The sequence below is a fragment of the Pelodiscus sinensis genome, chromosome 23 (genome assembly GCF_049634645.1).
Source record: "Pelodiscus sinensis isolate JC-2024 chromosome 23, ASM4963464v1, whole genome shotgun sequence".
In the NCBI taxonomy this organism is placed as follows: Eukaryota; Metazoa; Chordata; order Testudines; family Trionychidae; genus Pelodiscus; species Pelodiscus sinensis.
Window position 1 is genome coordinate 12,392,736 of NC_134733.1, and position 20,960 is coordinate 12,413,695.

At 41.7% G+C, this 20,960-nt stretch overlaps 1 protein-coding gene across 22 annotated transcripts in view; it reads right to left on the reverse strand.

Annotated features, from left to right (window-relative positions):
- The window catches only part of KIF1B (kinesin family member 1B), a 175,496-nt gene that overhangs the window by 61,643 nt on the left and 92,893 nt on the right, over positions 1-20,960 (reverse strand). For 13 of the 22 annotated variants that reach the window (XM_075906759.1, XM_075906760.1, XM_075906764.1 and 10 more), the window contains 5 exons: positions 15,545-15,624; positions 14,504-14,610; positions 12,287-12,370; positions 9,471-9,651; positions 7,906-7,978 (listed from right to left, as the gene is read on the reverse strand). In XM_075906759.1, coding sequence (XP_075762874.1) covers positions 7,906-7,978; positions 9,471-9,651; positions 12,287-12,370; positions 14,504-14,610; positions 15,545-15,624 — 525 coding nt within the window. Of the gene's footprint in view, positions 1-1,403; positions 3,554-7,905; positions 7,979-9,470; positions 9,652-12,286; positions 12,371-14,503; positions 14,611-15,544; positions 15,625-20,960 lie in introns of those variants that run through there. The other 9 variants (XM_075906754.1, XM_075906755.1, XM_075906752.1 and 6 more) reach the window with 2 other exon arrangements.

Sequence of the window (20,960 nt, forward strand, 5' to 3'; positions counted from 1 at the left end):
TGATTAGCAGAGCACTCTCAGCTAGGTTTTTTGTTTCTACTGGTGGTGCACATTCACACAACTCGGTGCACATAAAAAATTTATTCTGTGTACCAATGGAAAAAAATCCACACATGGATGGAAAAGATTAGAGGGAACACTGATCATAATGTGATAGGAAACATTCGTGTGACTGCAGTGTTGAGACTTGCATGATTGATATCAAAGTAGTAAGTCTCTGGTTGCAATTTAACTGTGGAGTTACAACGAGCACACTTGAAATAAAGGAATAAAACATGTAGGCAAGAAAGAACAAAAGAGGTAAGTGGCAGACAATTTCTACTCATTTATAGCTATGCTGAAACATGTAGAAGTAAAATGTTACCAATAGGGCTTATGCTTAAACAAAAGGGAAATGACCTAAAGTAGTAAAAATCAAGGTTATCTGTGCAACAAAGCACAAGTCATTTAACTGTACAAATGTAGCAATGTGATCCAACCACACTAAATCGGCCATAAATACTTAAGTTCATTCTAAAAATTGCATTCAGGTTAAACCTTATAGTAAACCAAGTTTCCCCCAAAGATTTAGATTTTTCTTTAAAAAAACGGAGTCCAAAAGCAACTTAAGTAAATAAACATTAAGAGTATGTGTTCAAAGACAAAGAAACAAGTCCTATAGTTAAAAGTAGCACTTCCTAATAAAGATAACTCCAAAAATCCACAAACCTAGTTCTTAGTCACATAGCATCTGCTTTGTTACTTACTATTTTTAGTGTCATTTGTTTTGTGAGATCTGAAGTAGAATCACAGGGTATGCAAGTGTGTATGTTGTTTTCATTTGTAAACTTAGGTACCTTTGTTCATGATACACATTAAAAATGCTGTTCCTAAACAGTACTTTTCTGAGGATGCAGAATAAAGGAAGACAAACATGATTTCTCTTTAAAGTGACAGATTGGTTCAAAGACTTGAAAGAGCTGAGCAATCTGAAACCATAAGGCACTAGAATGAAGTTTCATGTAAAATAAATCAGTTCTCTAGCCCTCTTTTCTCTGCCCCCTCCAATTCAGGGTAGTATTCTAAATCCTCAGAACAGCACCTCTCAGGCTGAAAACCTGAATATACCAGTGGAAGAAAATCTGCTCACTGCCTTTTTACTGCACCAAGAAAAGTTAAAAAAAAAAAAAAAAAGCACATTTCTGTTTAGTAAGTGATAACTAAAAACCCATTATAATACAGAAATGCTAGAAATAAGAAAGGTTATTTCAATGCATGGGATTCTGGTCATACATACACTCCTTCTTATAAACCGTTTCAGGCAGCTTTCTACCAGCATGGCAATTTTATACCTGGTGTTATAATGAAACTAGGCAGGAGTGCAAAAGGCATGGTGTACTCTAAAAAGGGAAGGGACAGGAAAGGGGAGGGGAGAGAAAGGGTCAAGTGTACAATTAGCTGTTGTAAATTTCTGTAAAGGACATAGCACATCTAGAAAAAGTAACATTGTCTTGTCAGCAGACAGCTTTTGGTTTACCAATAATTATTTTAAAACAGGTTAGGAGGTGGAAAGTAAATTGGACTGAAGAGCCAGAGTTGAGCTTACAATACAGATGGTCTGTTTCTTCATTTCTAACCAAAGGTCACAAAAATATGCAACACTGTAAACTAGATTCCTCTTTTGATTGTCTATATAAACCCAGAGGAGGGAGGCAGCTCTTTATATATTCCAGACAGTATTTTCCATTTTAGAAAAATACTCCAGGACAAAAAAAAATAAAGAAGGTACATAAGCTAGTATGGTACCCTCTTTTCCACAGTCTTTTAGTCAAGAAAGGGGTCTCAATATTTTCCACAATATTTCTCCAAAATCTTGACATTTGCACCATGATTCCTAAGCAAAACGGATGTGTTAAAATACCAGTATCTCGTGTTTTGTATATCAAGTCACTCAAGTTCTAGTTGACTAGTTGAAACCCAAGGTAGATAGATGGTGGTCAAAATTATCCCAACCCAATACTTCTGAGTAAGCAAGCACCCCCATTTCTACAGTGAATCATACTGTAGTTTCTCTACCAGCTTTAAGGTTTGGTGCAGAGAACTGTCGTCTCATCCGTGGAGGTGTCACAAACTGCTCATAAGGGCTAGGCCCATTCATCTGTTTTGGGTAGATGTTAACAACATTGTCCTCTGTATTGACACCACTGTTGTGACTGCAATAGGGTTGGTGGTGCTGGTGGATGTGGCGTTTCTGCTGAAAAGTCTGGAGGTCTGGATTCTGGTGCCCATTGTGGGAGTGTAGGGATTCAGAAGAGCCAGAGGTCTGACGGCGCAAGCTTTTCTTACAGCCATTGTTGAGAGAATTGCTTCTCCAGCGTAACTGAGGCGGTGGCTGCTGCTGATTGCTAGACTGTGGCTGAGTGTTTAGCTGTTGACAATTAATCTGGATATGATCTTGACTCCTTTGTGGGCCAGGAAGATTCCAGAGTTGCTGTGGCTCCTGGGAGACAGCTTTGCTACTTCTTTCATTGTTCTCTTCTTTGTTCTCCTTCTCTTCCTCCTTTGGAATTCTAAGCTCAATAACCTCATCCTCTGTGATTATTATGTGAGTGCCTGGACTCCAAGAGTTTCTGTGTTTGGGGTTGCTCTTAAATGGAAACCGGGGCTTACGGTTTTCAGGTGGGATAAATCGGTGAGGCATATTTTGCCGACGGAGCTGTTTGGTGATTTCCTGCTGTTGTAAGTTCTTAAACCGAATTTGCTCTTGCCTCATCCAGCGCAAGCGCCCACGCCTGAAAGCTGGATCATCCTCCATCAATTGGGAAACACGCTCCTCTTTATCAAGCTCATCATTCACAATTTTTTTCAAAGCATTTGCATACTTTTTGTCAGCATCCACCACAGAGTTTGGATTTTTAACTTTAGCAGAATTAGCAGTGGTCGACTGGGCTCTCAACTCTTGGGACCCTATAAGTGGTAAGACCTTCTCCATTTTTAACATCTTATTTCTGAGAACTTTTATTTCCTCATCCTTCATGTTGTTCTGCCTTTTCACTTCCTGCAAAATATCTTCCAATTTGTCTATATGCACTTTGAGGTCATCCACATCAGTTACTCCCTTACCACTGGCCATGGCATCTTCAATCCTCTCATCTCCAACTCCCACAGTATCCCAGACATCCCGGGCAACAGCTCGCCATGAGTCACGCTCATTGGGATCTTTCTTTCCATACATGGCACAAAGCTCTTTCATTTTAACAATGGCCAGTGCCTCAATTTCCTGCCTACTATGCCTGAAGTCATTGAGAGCTACCTCATAGCAGATCTCCTTCACAGCCTGTATCTTCAAGTCTGAGATGGTGACCCATTTGGAGTCTTTGCTAAGGCGCCGGCGTTGTGGTATCTGGTACATTTTAATAGGCTCTCGCTTCTTCCCACTGCTGGGGAGACCACACTTTTTTACAATGGTCTGCAGCTTGCTGGGGGGCAGCTTCTCTCTCAAGGAGGTGATTAGTCTCCAGCTCTCCTCACACGATCTCTTGTCCGAATCATCCCCACTATCAGAGTCTGCATCCTTTGGAAAAACAAAAATCAAGAAGTGGCCCCAAAACAACCAAAATTAAAATTGGAAAAAAAACAAAAAACAAAACAAAAAGCAGGCAAAGAAAACCAAACCAAATAAAAACTAAATAGGACAAACCATACAGACATCTCTCATAACTGAATGAAAGACATGGAACATTTCTGTCAGCCTTTCAGTGCTGTTTCCTTTAAAAAGATCGCCATTCTACTAAAATATACATTTGTAGTTAAATCTACCCAACTTAAAAAAAAATACATCTAATCCAAGTTTGTCCTCTCCTAACCCACGTCCAAAATCTTTCAGAGCCCTGACAAAAACAAGGTGTAAACTGCACCCCCACATATGCTTCAAAGACATGCAATTTCATGCCACACACATTTGCCTTTGTTATTGCTGTTGCTTCTTTCAGAAAATCCTCCCCCAGTGAGTGAACATAACAGCCATCGTAGAATGATGTGATGAGCAGCCAAAGTAAGTCAGGTTAACACTGGTTAGTAATGTTGTATATGGTGCTCGGATGCTTGAGTTTAGAATCCACTTTACTAGAAAAGCAGCCAAAGAAGTGTTAAGAGGATAAGAAAAAAATCAAAACAGAAGCAGCCAATAAGGTAGACGTTAAAAGTACTATAAGTGTCACTAGGATAAGTGAAGATCTTTCATAATCCGAAGAAGACTTGTTACAAGCTAATAGGAAATCCAGAATCAGTGTTTCAAAGGGTTTTTTTTCCATTTGCCACATTGCTGTGTATTTTAAAAGCAATGACAGTCTTGACTGTCTGAAGAGTAGGCATCAGAAGAATGTAGTAGTAACTTTTTAAAACTTTTATCCAAGAAAAATGCTATTTGATACCCAATTTTCTTCCCATCTTCTGCAACCTTAGTGAGCTTTTCACAAATTCCTACCTGCAGTTCCCACACATTTGAAAAGATTTGCAAATGTTTTTGCTTTATTGTTTCAAGTTTTCCAGCAGGGTTTCTAAAGAAGTTACTCTTATTAAATCATTTTATTCAAAAAGTCTAATCAGTTTTCTATAATCTAGGAATGCTTATTTCAGAGAGAATGCCACCAAAACCCAAGTATGTTGATATCCCATATCTACAACCAGAAATTAAGTCTTTAAAAGGTCAGATTTTTAATCCTTTCAGATACCTCTTCAATATATTACCCAAGTTTGGTTTTTCATCTGATTCACTAGAGTCTGTATATCTTTCAAAAGACTGTAAAGAGTCAAGTTTTAGCAAACAAAGTTATATAACATTAAAAATCAGGACCAGCTACAATCTATTACTTTACATGTTAGTCTCTCTAGCTCTGAACCAATGACTGACAATTTAAAAACACTGCTGGAAACAATTCAGCAATGAAGAATGGGGTATTTGTAAAATTTATTCTGCTTCTGGAGAAAATGAGATGAATTTTTAAAGAAAGTTCTGTTCTCCAGGGTCAATAGCTTATTAACACGCGTACTCTTTTGCGACCTTATCTTAAGATTTGTAATACAATTAATTTGGAATATGTTCTTGGTTCAAGTCAGAAAATATCAACAAAAGAACAGTGAATTCATAAAAAAATATAATCTTACAAAAACTCATTATATGGGCTTGGCAGGCAAAATCTAGAGCCTCAAAAGGTAGTGTCTAGCATAATGTGGGATACAGTGGAAATGGAAGACACCCAACAGAAAGGCACTGCATAGGCTACATGAGTTCTAGGATGTATCTAGAAAGAAAAGCTATCATTCATCAGTTTTCATATCACCAAATATATCTACAATATTTCTCTTACAGGTAATAAAAGCATAAAATGAGACACTATGGGGTCATTCTCCTACATGAACTCAATTAACTCTAAACCATTTGGCACAGATACCAATGTCAAAATTCCAAGGGGCTACTTCAAAGGTATGGCTACCTAGGGAATAGCAATCAGATGGAGAGATTATCTAAGAGTAGTACATATACATGTTCACTCCAAATCTGAGTGTAAATTGAGCAAGCCTCATCACTTGGTCATGCAAGCAAGACATCCAAATATAAACTTATAAGATTTCAGCTCAGGAATTGTAATTTTCTATATATATTTGTACAGCTCCTACCCCAACCTGGTTGGCATCTAAGCACCATCACAAAAAAAGTTAACAGCAGCAAGGGACTCCAATCAGGATTAGTGTCAATTTTAGAACAAACAAAAGAAAACATTATTTCACAATAACCAAACTTTGATTTCACTATGGCAGGAGGTCAGGAGTCTGATGCTATGATGATTATAAACACTTACCAGTTACGGATGCTGATCAATGCCCATTCTTCAGAACATTAACCACTTATTTTTAAGAGTTAGGAAGGTATTGACCCTATTGGCCTACAGTCCCACAAGCAATACTGCTGAAATGACCAAATGCACTGAGAGGATTTTCTGGAACACTCGGTATTGGTCATTGCCAAAAGCAGCATAGTGTCCAGATATATCAGTAATCTGATTTATCAACCTTAGTTGGGTACTCAATTTTTAAAGAACTGAGTCACTGAAGATCATTTAGAATAACTTCCAACCTTTTCCCCTTAAGATAAGCAAAAATAAACTGATCTTATAGAAATATCTAATTACCATATTAAATATTCTTCCATATGAATTACACACAGAACAAGGAAATGAACCCTGCTTTACAGCACTTTTACAAATGTAGCCTTGTTTTAAACTGGCTTCAAAATAATTTAAGTTTTGGCATGTCTATTTTAAACACTGTTCCGGCTCTGGGGGTGATCTTCTCCATTCTCGTAGTGCAGTAAAACCTGTGTTATCCGGCACGCTCGGGGATTAGGGCGTTCCGGTTATCTGAGGGTCGCCGGTCGGATGAAAACAGCGTGCTGCTAGGCTACGCTCAGCCTTGTGCCGGCTGGATCAAAGCACCGTGCCCAGCCCTTGGCCGACCAGATCATAGAATACTAGGACTAGAAGGGACCTCGAGAAGTCATCGAGTCCAGTTCCCTGCCCCCATAGCAGATCAAAGCACCGTGCAGCTGCGTCAAGCCCCCGGCTGGCCAGACCAAAGTGCTGTGACTTCCGGGAGAGAAATCTGCAACCACCACTGTTTTAGAATATACCAGATGGCTTCGGAAAGATTAACGGTTAGTAGATTGGCGAACTGTATTAGCATAATAGGAAATTTGCCAGCTTCTAAAGTTTTCTGGATAGTTAAGTGCCAGATAGCGCAGGTTTTACTGTAATCCCTTTTGAAGAAAAACTCTGGGTGGCAGCTCTAAGACTACTGGATTTGGAGCTAATGAAAAGTAATGTTAACTCTCACACAGCTTCCGTCTAGCAAGGAATGGATGTCACAGTATTCCTGGCTCCTCTCTCTGCTCTGGGGAAAGCAGGAAGGGCCTTATGATAAATCCAGAAATCCATTCAACTCTGCCAAAGCTTCCAGGCTCCCAAGTTCTCAGACTCTTAACAGCAAGTTGCAAACCATAAAGTTATTTTCACCAAACTGGGGCAACAGCTAACATTGCCCTTTGGCTAATAATATAATAAAAGCCTACATAAAACAGACTCCGTGCTACTCAGGAAGATCAGAATTGACTGCTGGGCTCAAGTCCTGGTCTTCTGGTTGACAGGAGGTCTGGATACTTCATTTTCCTGTATTCTGTTATATATCTGACTGTATAATCAAGGAATTCCTGCCCCAATCACTAAATAATGAATACTTAAGTTCAAACAGATTTCATTTAGAGGGCTTCCTAGCTATACAGCTGGTATTTTTCCCATGAGTTCAGAAGAATGCAAACTCCCTCACTATACTCCTGAGCTCAATTAGCATTTTGCCATTAAAACCCTTTCAAGGGATTCAGACTTCATGCAGGGAGAGGGAGCAGGGTTAAAACATGCACAGTGCAGCAACATTTTCAGACATTTGTAAAACCTAGCACGAACACAGTCTAGGTGTTTCAGCAGCATAAAATTAATACTTTCTGGTGATCCAAGGCAAATATTTAGAGTTCAAACATTCATAACCACTAATCAAACTATTCAAAAGCAACATCAAAGTACTGACAATAAAGAAATGTCCTCTTATTTACCCCAAGTTACAATTCAGCAATACTGACCTTTCCTTCCGAGTACTGCTTAGTGTCTACAGGTGTATGAATATAATCTCCACATTAAAATAAAGCATGAGCTGTGTCCACTCAGCCATGCTAATTTTTACTACTGTAGATACAGAGTGAGGGGAAGGAACAACTGCTTTATACGGACAACCCAAGCAAATTTCCTGGACTTTAGGGTTTAAGACAGCAGTTCACCTTTGACAACAGTACTGTTAACCAAAAGAATTGAAACCTACCAGCCTTTGCTGCTCCAACAAGAGATCTGCTTCCTCCTTCTCCTTCTTGTACAAAATTTCCATTTCTTGTAACCTGGAAGAAAAAAAAAAAACCATAGGAGATGTAGCAGCAGCCACAGACTACTTTTTGTGTTAATGTTACTCTGTCTACAGAATCTGTTAAGTAACAAGGATAAAAGTAAGTTTGAGGCCTACATGTGAATGTCAATACAAAAGCATGTCAACTACTATTCTTTCTGCCTCCTTCAAACTAAACACTTTTCTGTTCACTTGGAATGAGAATTACCCTAGACCTCTGATCCCAAGAATCTGACCTAATCTGTTCCACTGTTGCCTAAATTAGTGACTATACTTTCTGAAATGTACAAAAAGCCTTATTATCACACCCACTGTTACTAGTTTGTGTATTAAACAGTTAGAATTATTAGTGACCATGGAGTTTAGTTTCCTCCAAATATAAAACAAGAAGTCGTCTCAGTTAACAGAGGACCATTCTGGTCCTCTTACCCCCTTATGAACAGATAACTTGGTGGAAGCAAAAAAACTGGAGAAGTCACAATTTGTATAACTTTCCAGCATTCCTTCTTTGTCAATTTAAGAACAGCTGTGTCAAGAGACCATCCCAATTGCTTCCCTTATATTCCCAGCTTTGGCCATAAATTTCATGTTTAGGGGACATAGGAGTCCACTTCTTTAAAACTAGCCAATTAGCCAGGCATAAGACGGGATTTTCAGGTCTCTCCTCCACGTCAGTCTTCTCTCCTGAGCCTCCCCTGTCCCTCTCCTCCCCTCTCTCAGCTCTCCTCTGCCTGTCTCTCACTTTCTCTTCTCCTCCCCCTTCTGCCTTTCACTCGGGGGGCCGCGGAGCCCAAATTATGCCTGGCTAATTTGGGCTCCACACTCCCCATGCTGCATGTGGGGCGTGGAGCCCAAACGGTCGTTTGCGCCACTTGCTCCAACACTGCGGCCTGGCTGAGCAGCACAGAAGTCAACCGAACACCATGGCAGGAGGCGAAGTGGGGCGGGGCAGTGACATACATGGCCAGTCCCTGCCCCCTGGCCATGTACGAAACTGCCCCGCCCCTCTTCCCCTCCCGCCGTGGCACTTGGCTGACTTCTGCGCTGCTCAGCCGGGCTGCCATGGGGGAGCAAGTGGAGCAAGCAGCCGTTTGGGCCCCGCACTCCCCATGCTGCACAGGCTGCCCAGAGGGAACAGCCAGCATTTCAGGCAACAGCGCCCCCACCCCAAAGGGAACAGCCAGCATTTCAGCATTACAGACTCACAGACACTGGGCTACTAAATATATGATTCCTCTAACAAAAGAGATAGGTAAAAACATAGCACGTGTCCTTATGCGCCACTTCGTTAATCTAGCTTTGCATTTTTTTAAGGTGTGGAGCAAAGGCTCTAGTGCCCTCATTTCATAAGGAAATAGGAATTAACCAGCCTTTCCTAGAGAAAAGCAGGTATTAATGTCAGACTGATCCAAGAGGTGATGCCATCCTAAAAGAGGTCTAACAAAATATACCAGACATTCCAAGTAAAATAAGAGTTGGTTGGTTACCTCTTCTCCATCTCCTGCTTCATATCAATGCCCTGTTTTTCTAAGAGTTCCCTTTGAGCAAAAGTCCAGTCTACTGGTTCAGAGGGAGTTTCAGCTGATGGAGTTTTCTCCCTCTCTGCTCGTGCTTGCTCAGGGTGGTTGAATCGGAAAACATGATTTTTACCCATGATGATACGATTTCCTAAAATAGTAACAAAAAATTAACACTCTTGTTTTACAACTCCAGAATCTACAAAGTGATGTTCACTCTAAGCTGTTCACATGACCTGAGCATCAGAAGACAGGATTTCCAAAAGAGAATTTGGACACAATATTTTAACATGTACCGTATATTCCGGCGTACAAGACGACCTCTGAAGTTAAAAAACATCCCCCAAAAATCGGGGGTCGTCTTGTACGCCGGATGCCCCGCCGCCGGAGCCCCTCCGCGGCTTTGAAAGCCTCGGGGGAAGCCGGCGGGGGGCATCCCAGGCGCGCATGGGCTGCCCCCCCTCCGGAGCCCCTCCGCGGCGCGGCGCGGAGGGGGAGCAGCCCATGCGCGCCTGGGCTGCCCGCCCTCCGGAGCCCCTCCGCGGCTTTGAAAGCCTCGGGGGAAGCCGGCGGGGGGGGAGCCCATGCGCGCCTGGGATGCCCCCCCCGCCGGCTTCCCCCGAGGCTTTCAAAGCCGCGGAGGGGCTCCGGCGGGCGGGCAGCCCATGCGCGCCTGGGATGCCCCCCCGCCGGCTTCCCCTGATGCTTTCAAAGCCGCGGAGGGGCTCCGGCGGGGGGGGGGAGCCCATGCGCGCCTGGGATGCCCCCCCGCCGGCTTCCCCCGAGGCTTTCAAAGCCGCGGAGGGGCTCCGGCGGGCGGGCAGCCCATGCGCGCCTGGGATGCCCCCCCCGCCGGCTTCCCCCGAGGCTTTCAAAGCCGCGGAGGGGCTCCGCCGGGGGGGGGGGGGAGCCCATGCGCACCTGGGATGCCCCCCCGCCGGCTTCCCCCGAGGCTTTCAAAGCCGCGGAGGGGCTCCGGCGGGGGGGGAGCCCATGCGCGCCTGGGATGCCCCCCCGCCGGCTTCCCCCGAGGCTTTCAAAGCCGCGGAGGGGCTCCGGCGGGCGGGCAGCCCATGCGCGCCTGGGATGCCCCCCCCGCCGGCTTCCCCCGAGGCTTTCAAAGCCGCGGAGGGGCTCCGGCGGGGGGGAGCCCAGGCGCTCCTGGCGGCTTTGCTCCCGGTGCCTCTGGTCTGCTGGGGACCATCTCCAGCAGACCAGGGACACCGGGAGCAAAGGAGGCGGAAGGGCGCTGGGGTAGAAGATGAAACCCTATCTTTTAATTAAAAAGATAGGGGGTCGTCTTATACGCCCAGTCGCCCTATACGCCGGAAAATACGGTAGTAGCAGGTGACCAAATGAACAAAAGAAACCCTATACTTAGTGCAGAGACAGTTTCATCTTTACATCTCAGTGCCAGCCCCAGAAAATGCTCATATTAGAAAACCTGCATGTAGATCCTGACAAACCCCTACAGAAACTCATTGCAAAATAAAGAATGTTTTCTGATAGACTGACAGTTTCAACAAATAAGCTAGTCAACTAATTTTTTTTTTTTTAATCATGGGCAAAACCCACCCCACAAGCATTTCTATTTTAGATCATCTAATGGTTCACTTTAGAAGAAAGGATGCTTTACACTTTCATGTAGAGATTTGCCCCCTATGTCATTTAAGTTTCTACTTATGTCCTAATCAGTGAAATTTCTGGGGAAGGATTTACTACTTCATTCTCCACAGATTAAGTAGAAGTCACAGGTAAGGGGAAGCTAAAAAGTTACATTTAAGAGCTTCAGCAATCAGATGTATAGGAAACTTTAAACAGTGCCTAAAAATTGATAAAGTACTTGTTTTCTCAAGCAATACAAATGAACCTCCAGAGCAATCAAGACTGTCATTGTGAATCTGCTAGTAAAACAACTGTCTCCTGAAGAGAGTAATGATTTTTATCATAATTAAAACTACTGATTTACTGTCAAGCTATCTTTTTAAAAAGTTAGCTTGTAAGAGAACATGAGTAGAAGTTCCCTCTTCAGGATATGCCCAGCTTGCATCAGTATTTTTTAAAAGGACCATGATCATTGGAAGAGAAAGACAATTCCCATTCACACATACATCATGCTTGCTGAAGCTGATGCACTTAATTCCTTGCAAGCACTAATTTACAAGCCAGACTCCACAACACTGAACTGCATTTCGGGACTAGCAGAATAATATGGCTGTGATTAAAAAGAACTGAATTCTGAAGATTTCAAGTTTACATATTATGAAAGCCACTCTCCTTGCCATCTGAGACACGAAGGACATGTGGAGATCTAACCAGGTTACTGAGTATATAAGTTAAAAAAGGAGACATGCTGTTGTGCTCCAAAATGGGGTCACATCTTTGCTGCGCCAGAGAAGCTGGGGATTTTCCATCAGCAGCTGGCAATCTGCTCTCTCACACTGCAATTGCTAATGGCAGCAGTCTTGGCTAAGTTCATACTAAAAGAATATCTGAGTAAGTAGGGAGAAATAGACAGTGTTCTGAGATATAGTGAACATTTAAGCCAGGCTTTCAGCTGTTGCAATGGGAAGGGCCTGAGAAAATAAAAAAGCAGGAACGGTTACTAATGGAGAGAAATGAGAACAACTGCTATATGATACCTCCACTCCAAAAAAAAGAATACATCCCTCCTCTTTAATAGCATCAAATTTTCTTCACTAGTCCCACATTGAACACAGTGTACGGACAATTCCCGAGGAATAATCTGTGAACAACAGAAAAGTCAAACTTCTGAAGACTCTTACCTGAGCGCAGTTGCACAGGCTGCACAACCCTCTTGCCATTGACGTATGTTTCTGACCGTTCACAAGGCTCCAGAGTAACAATAACTAGCAGGAACACACAGTATTAATGCAACAGAATTCAAGTTTATTTAGCAAAAGTGAGGAAATGCCAAAAGCCCAGAAATCTTCTCATCCCCTGACTACCAAACAGCACATATAAGCAAACAATGCATTGCCCCCTACATACTCCACAAGGATTCCAGGGAAGTTATTCTTTGATATTACATCCTGGTTAGGAATGGATAGCAGCACATGACCAAGTGGTGCAGTTCTTCAGCCAGTATTTCTGACCACCCAAGTAGTACAGATATCCATGTAACTCATTTGTTAGGTTTGCTTTGGGTCTCTTTCCCCCCCCCCCTTTTTTTTTGCACACAGGTGTAACGACTGAATATTTACACAGCCTAAAACTTAGTCATTCCGACAGATGCCTCATTGTATGATCTGAATAATAAACTTAGCACATTTCATACATAGCACTTTCATTTCTTTTTAATTGATTTAAGCACAGCAGATGTGACAGGCATTATGGGCACCCACAGTTCCTAACTTAAAAAAAAAAAAAAAAAAAAAAAAAAAGAGTCACAGGGTTTCAGCAGCTCATGATTAAATCATATTTGCCTCAGTAACACCGCAGGCAGCAAGAGGAAACCTGGGCTACAACTCTGTCTCAGGCCACTAAGCATGCATCTACACAGCACCCTAAACTTGAAATTTTCATTTGAAAACCATGGTTTCTTCACATCTTGAATACTGCATACAGATGTGGTCACCTCATCTCAAAGAAGATATACTGGCATTGGAAAAGGTTCAGAAAAGGGCAACAAAAATGATTAGGGGTTTGGAATGGGTCCCATATGAAGAGAGATTAAAAAGACTTGGACTTCTCAGCTTAGAAAAGAGGAGACTAAGGTGTGATATAAAAGAAGTTTATAAAATCATGACTGGTGTGGAAAAAGTGAATAAGGAAACATTATTTACTTATTCCCACAATATAAGAACTAGAGGTCACCAAATTAAATTAATAGGTAGCAGATTTAAAACAAACAAAAGGACGCTTTTCTTCACTCAGCACACAGTCAACCTGTGGAACTCCTTGTCAGAGGATGCGGTGAAGACTACAGCTATAACAGGGTTCAAAAAAGAGCTAGACAGATTCATGGAAGTTAGATCTATCAATGGCCATTAGCCAGGATAGGTAGGAATGGTATCCCTAGCCTCTGTTTCTCTGGAGGTGGGTGACAGGGGAGGGATCACATGAGGATTACCTGTTGTGTTCCCTCCTTCTGGGGCATCTGGTATTGGCTACTGTCGGCAATCAGAATACTGGGCTAGATGGACACTTGGTCTGACCCAGCATGGGTGTTCTTATGTTCTTATTCTATTTTGAAATAGCTTAGTTTGAAATTTGGCGCATCTACACATCCCTTAATACTCATGGAATGAGGGTTACAAGGATGCTGAAATAGCATGCCCATTATTTCGAAAAATATTTCAAAACAACGGGCGGCTTGTTAAGACATGAGGTAGCTATTTTGGGATACCTCTGGTATCTCAAAATAGCCATACAGTGTAGATGTACCCTAAGGGAGTCTGTCAAGGCCACAAATAAAACTCAGGTGTTCCTGATTTCCCACTGTTATCCGACAACTACCCCTCATCATGGGTTCAGTTTCACTTTTCAAGAGGCAGCCTGGACACCCAGAGCAGGCAAAAGGCAACATTATTTATAATCTTATCCAAAGAAGAACACCTTTAACAGTATACAAATGGTCCAAACTGTATTACACATTCCACCTGGTCATAGCACAAAGGATTAAGACCAATAGAAGCTGGCCCAAAAGAAAGAATACTTCCACCTAAGCCAAACTGATGCATTACAGAAACATCAAATATTAGAACTGCCCTATTATAGTTGTAGCTTCAGCTCCAGTAACTCTTCACATCCACAGAGCAAAATAAACTTGACTAATCTGATGCACAAGGGCTATTCACATCCCATCTAGCCTCTCAGCTCTTCTCTCCTCCAGACTTCACACAAACATTTCGGACCACAGCTACTCATACACAGATCAGTTTTTTGAAAGACCCAAACTATACTGTGCTGAAAACCATTTTCATGGAGAGAGTACCACTTATTCCTGCTTTTATATGCAGGACTCATGAATGCCATCTTACCATCACCATTGTGGTTCCTCTCACTTCGGAAGAGACAATGTTCCTCTTTAATGTGAGCCCCACTCAGCACAATGTCCTGTCGCCGCTCAGCATCTGCCTGTCCAACCCTGAATCCAACAGAGAGCATTTCAGTTGCAATTCAAACATTGCCTACTATACAGCCCATAGAAAAGATACATTTCTCTGGCTATTATGGAAATAAGAGACAGATCTAAAATATTACAGACTATTAAGAGCTAAGAAAATGCATCCTTGAGCCAGCAGCATATTATGCTTAATGCTGGCTTTGGTTTGGCTCAGATGATAGAAGTTTTTGGAGGATAGAGGCTCTTGCAGGAAACAATTTATAGAACAGTATAATTTTATTTTATACTAATCTTCATCTGTTCCATGATAAATATGCCCACCTAGCAGCTGAATACTGCTCTGCATTCTAGAGAACCATCAACACTCCCACCCCCTATTCTTCTCCCAGCTCTCCTGCCAATACACTCTGGAAGAAAATTCCTTCTAAATTCCCGATCTGGCAATTGAGTTTGATCCTATGCACGTGAACAAGAGTTGATTTTATTAACTGTGTGTTTACACTGATAGCCAGGAAAATAGTATACTTGGCTTTGGGTGACATGCTTAAAAAAGGGGAAAGATACCGCCTCAGTGTGGAAAAAGAACAGAGAATTACTTTCAAATTCGTTCAGGAGACAACAGAAATCTAACCAGCTTTACAGAGCTGAGCAGTTTTGAGTACTCCACTTACCTAAGTCCTCCTATCAATTTTTGTGGTTTACAATCAACCACTCCATCCTATATTTTCAAAGCAGCTGCTCTTCCTTGTTGCTTTTGAAAGACCAAGTGGTAAATAGCTGGGGATACTGAGTGACAATGCATAGTACTATTAAAGTATAAAATAAACATAATATATATTTCTCTAATCTAATCTTAGATGTTATTTGCACGTAAAATAGTCTAACAGAGAAATGTAATTTAGGATGATGTCCCTTTAACAAGAAATCTCTTAAGTGTAGAAAAGCCAAATCTCACCTAGTGATGCCATCTTTGATATAATAAAGCAGACATTCTGACATGAGTGGATCTTCATTGAGGTTCACAAGATGAGGTGTCTGCAACAAAACACAGAACATGTTAATCAAGGGCCAAGCACCTTCAACAGCTGTGGAGATTAAAGGAACCCAACATCTTTACCACATAACCAGATTATTAAACAAAAACAAAAAACATAACGCTGCATTTCTAAGTGAAATGCCAACTTTTTCACACAAACACAGACCTCTCTGAGGACAGGGCACAAGTGTCAGACAATCACAGCACAAAATTATTCTAGAGAAAGGATGCACAGAAGAAAATATTGTATACTGAAGAATCACTGATTCATTGTCTCAGCAAGTCTTGATAAAGGTTTGAGGGAGGGAAAGTTCAATAGCAGCGTACTTCCCATATGCTTCATTGTTTTTAATATAAAATAAACAGGCACTCCTTAAATTCCATCTTCACAGCCTATAAACTTAGAAAGGATAACTAAAACTACTGACATTTCCTCCTACAAGAGCTAAGAATCTCTTCAGCTACAGTGCTACTTAACTTAGTTTACAATTATTAAAACCAACCTTCTTTGGTGAAAACACCCTATTGGAATCAGCAAACAAGTCACACGGCTTTGGTGTGAAAATCTGGCCAATGAGATAGCAGCAATTCACACAGATTAAAGAACACAAAAGAAAGGATAAGAAAGTAGAGTCAAGCAGACAGCAAAGAATTAGACCAAAGGAAACTGAAAATATTAACACTCTCTTGTAACCTACAACTATATCAATAAGTAGCAGATCTGTTTGGGTGGTTCCCTTTGCAATGTCTAGCTCCATCAGTTTATAACAACTCCAAAAGAAGTTTGTGTGTTACATTGATGGAAGCTCGAAGGATATTTAGATATAAAAACACAGCTGAATAGTGCATGCTATATAAGACAACAAGAACCTTAATCTAGAAATTAAAGTATACTACAGGTTGAACCTTTAGTCCAGCATCATTGGGACCTCACCATTGACAAACCAGAGAATTTGCTGAACCACATGAGGTTACTATTTTAGTGAATGGGTCTCTATCTTTATTTCACCAAAGCTAATAAATGTAACAACGCTTGCAGTTCTGCTTAATACACCCTACACTTAGCCAAGGCTTATCAGCTCTCTTCATAACAAAATACAAAAGTTGTACACAATTTTATTGTAGTGGCACAAGGAAATAAGTAGATAAAGCATAAAAGTCATGCTTATGCTTAGCAGCATTACCAGCAATTCTACTGCTTGCTTATGTCTAGGGTTAATTTAGAGCTAAACAACAGCACAAAATATAGAGAACTGGGACTGTTACCTGTAAACAAACTTTACGAGACTGAGAGAAATTTGGCCATACCCATGATAAGTAGACATGCGGTTAATGAAAATCATGCTGGACCACAGGATGTTGCCGTACTAGAGAGTGCCGGACTAGAGAGATTCAATGTGTATTTGCATGGCACCCATTCATTAGTAATGGGAACTATAACCCCAGCAGTGTGTGCTTCCATTGATTAACCAATGGGACAGGCTCTCTCAAATTAAAATGGCTCCCACTAGCCACCACAGAGAAAAGCATTCCCAACAGAAACCAGGACTTCATATCATGCATGGTTAAGCATGGACTGAGTACTATATATGAAAGGAATGGGATTTGGTTCCTGGCTTGCACCCAAATGGGATTACAGATTCAGTCAAACTATTCCAGAGGAAAAAAAATCTTCTAAGAAAGTCAGCTATGTTATCCAACAATAATTTGTTTCTAGGCTTCAAAATTCTGGGGAGTTAACTGAACAATACATAAACATGGGAGTAAACAGTGCAGAAAGTGACCTTTGCAAAATAATGTAAATGTCCACCTATCAATTTACTAATTCACTGTGAATGGCAGCTAGCTAATTATGAAAATTATAAATGGAAATAAAGGTAAAGAAAAGTGTAATGACAGCACTATTAAATAAATACTCATACACTGAAAGTTTCACTGCACTCAGAAATCCAGGATTTCTTTATGACAAAACAAATTATATGAGTACACAATAGGATAAAATCTGCCTAGTTATACAAAGAAGTATAAAGTTGACAGGATATATAATTTGTGATTTACAAGTAACTAATGATAGAATTATTGGTATACATTTTTCATACAGGAGATGCTCTTTTTGCTTCTGTTTTCCAGTTCTTAGATGAGAGAAAGTCTAACCTATACTGACACTGCTACAGATACCTAGAGATTTCAGTTTAGAATTTCACCCCCCCCCCCAAATCTAACTGCTTAAAAACAAACCCTCTTTGGAGAAAAAAATCCTATTGGACTCAAATACGCCACTCTTCATTAATGCTGTTCAGTGTGCAGCAGGAAGGCATTTAGAGTTGTAGAAGTGTTAGACATTTCAGCTATTATCTACTGAAAGAAACCAAACCCTAGAGAAGGGCTCAGCCATTACAAATAGCAGTAAAAGATTTACATGTTATGGAAATTTAGAAAAGAGTGGCTCATGGTTTAGACATGTATATTTTGGCGCACAGCGTTGTGTACTAGATTAATGAAAGTCAGGTCCCCAAGTAACGTAAATCAGAAAGCTTTGTAATCAAGAAAATTTAGGAATTTGGAAGATTTTTGGCATTAGTACAATAAGCAATTCAAATACCCTGAAGTTCCCTGTTTTTCTGAACAATAGATATGTCCAAGTATACCATGCCCTATGCTCCCATCCCTCCAGAGTTGATAGTATACTTCAGTTTCCACAGCTCATTTCAAATAGTACCCTGCCACCAAGAGAGCAAATTGTGGCAATGATTATGTTTGTGATGTGAAGACCTTTTCATTCAGAAACTAAACCAACAATTCATTTATGCTGTACAGCTAACAGATACTACACAAGTACTCCAATACTGCTGAGACAGGCACCAATATGAACTATAAAAAGTCAAACAAATTATTCAGAAGTGAAAAAATTAGAATGTATTAAGTTTCTATCCAGACCTCTAATACTTTCATAGCTACTACTACTAATTACCACAGGATTAACTATAAAAACCAAACTAGGAGGATAGTAAGGAAAAGGAGTACAGGGATCTAACAACAGATCAGTGGTTTAATGGGTTTATTTTCTCTAGTACATGTTTCCACAGACACAACTGGCTAACTTGTACTGAACAACTACTCAACCCTAACAGCTTTAATACACAAACCTGGTCAGCTGAAAACGCATCAAGAGAGTCATCAAACAGAGTTGATGGCCTCTGAGGGAAAATCTACATGGAGATATGAAGTAAAAGAAAGAAGCCCCAAGGAAATATGTCATGAGAATGAAGAAATCCTATGAACACTAGCTGCTTTGGTAGGAAGTTACAAAAGATAAACAAAAATCATTTGTAAGTGAAATATTTCATTTAAATGTTGCAGGAAAAACACCACCACATATCCATTTCAGCTAAAAACAAATAAATAAATCTGTCATTCTGGGCTTCTGGGCAAAGTACTCAGATGGGTCCCAGTTAACACAACACTTGGGGTTCTCAGATACATTAATTATGTGTTTAGATACTGATGCCCAGCTCTCAGTGTGAAAACAGAGCTACGGTTTCAGGAGATAGGGTCTCTTGTTTCAGATCTTGTAAGTAATAATGACTGCTTTCGCTGCATGGGTAAATCCTCCCACACTCCCTTTTCCCACACAGAAGTTCACATGGCATTAGACTGATCATATTTCCGTAGCTGTACCTCTTTCATCTTTCACTAACATTTATGTGGAAGTATTGATATGGACTAAAGAAACACTGAACCCTCTCAGGTCTGTGAATGCTCAGTTACTAGCAAACTAGACAGTCCCTATTTTCTACTGTGTACAAAATTAATGGATGTTTAATAAGAAAATGGAGCCAGGAAATTTCAGGATGTAATTTAATGGCAGCATTACCAAGTAGAGATCCAGTTGCTGCAGGAAGTGTATTGGCAAGCTGGTGGCACATCTGAATCAATACTGAATCAGAGACCCAGCACAGAGTAATAGATACTGCTCTCAGAATAGGGATATAAGCAACTAGCCAACTATTCAATAAGCATAAGCTTCTCAGATAATTAGAGACTCAACTAGTTGCCTCTCCCCCTTGCTGCCTCTATCAGACAGAGGCAGCAGGGGAGGGGGGGAGGAGCAGGAGCTGGTGCTGGAGGGAGCCAGCTTAAAAGCCAATCCTCTCCCCCCTAACACTGTCTCCACAGAGGCCAGGAGAGGCATAGGCACAGCGGAGAAGTGGTGCTTCACACCAGTTCTGACTGCTGCACTTCTGCTTATGAAATGTAGCAAGAGCTCCCCCGAGGGCTCTTGCTACATTTCAAGGGCTGAAGCACAACAGTCCCCTGCTGCTCTTCTGCCTTTTAAATGTAGCAAAAGCCACAGGAGGCTCTTCCTACATTTAAACGGCTTAGGTGCAACAGTGGTAGCGAGTGCCCCACTTCCCCCTTATCGACTAATGAAGTAGTTGATGGAAATTCCATTCACTGCTCAATTAGCTGATTAATCAAAATTTAACATCCTTATCTCAGATGTGTTCTCTTTCTAAAGGAACATTAGTGTTCTCAGCAATTTTTGGACATTAAATATAGTACTTTTCATAGCACTTTAGTTTCTTTTCTAAATTGATGCTAACTCATATAATACATAAATCTTGACTATTCTAATACAGGCAGTCCCCAGGTTACGTACAGGATAGGGACTGTAGGTTTGTTCTTAAGTTGAATCTGTATGTAAGTTGGAACTGGCGTCCAGATTCAGCCGCTGCTGAAACTGATCAGTTTCAACAGCGGCTGAATCTGGACGCCAGTTCTGACTTACATACAGATTCAACTTAAGAACCCCAGGCTCCGCGGCTTTGCTCTGCTTTGCTCCCCGTCCCCCTGGTCTGTAGACCAGGGGGACGGGGAGCAAAGCAGCGGAACACGCGGGCAGCGGACAGTCCAGACGCATCTGGGCTGTCAGCTGCCCGCGTGTTCCGCCGCTTTGCTCCCCGTCCCCCTGGTCTGCAGACCAGGGGGACGGGGAGCAAAGCAGCGGAACACGCGGGCAGCGGACAGTCCAGACGCGTCTGGGCTGTCCGCTGCCCACGTGTTCCGCCGCTTTGCTTCCTCTCCCTGGTCTGCTGGAGACCAGGGAGAGGGAGGGCCCCGTTCGTAACTGCGGATCCGACATAAGTCAGATCCACGTAACTCGGGGAATGCCTGTAATCAGCAGAAGGCACTGTGGACATCATTCTTTACTTCGCCTTCTAACTCCTGTGTAGTGAAGTGATAGTTTTCACCAGGGTGAGTATTTCAGTGGTGAGCTAGCTAAGCCTTTCATACCACCTACGGAGTAGTGAACTCGTTCAAGATGGAAGTGTTT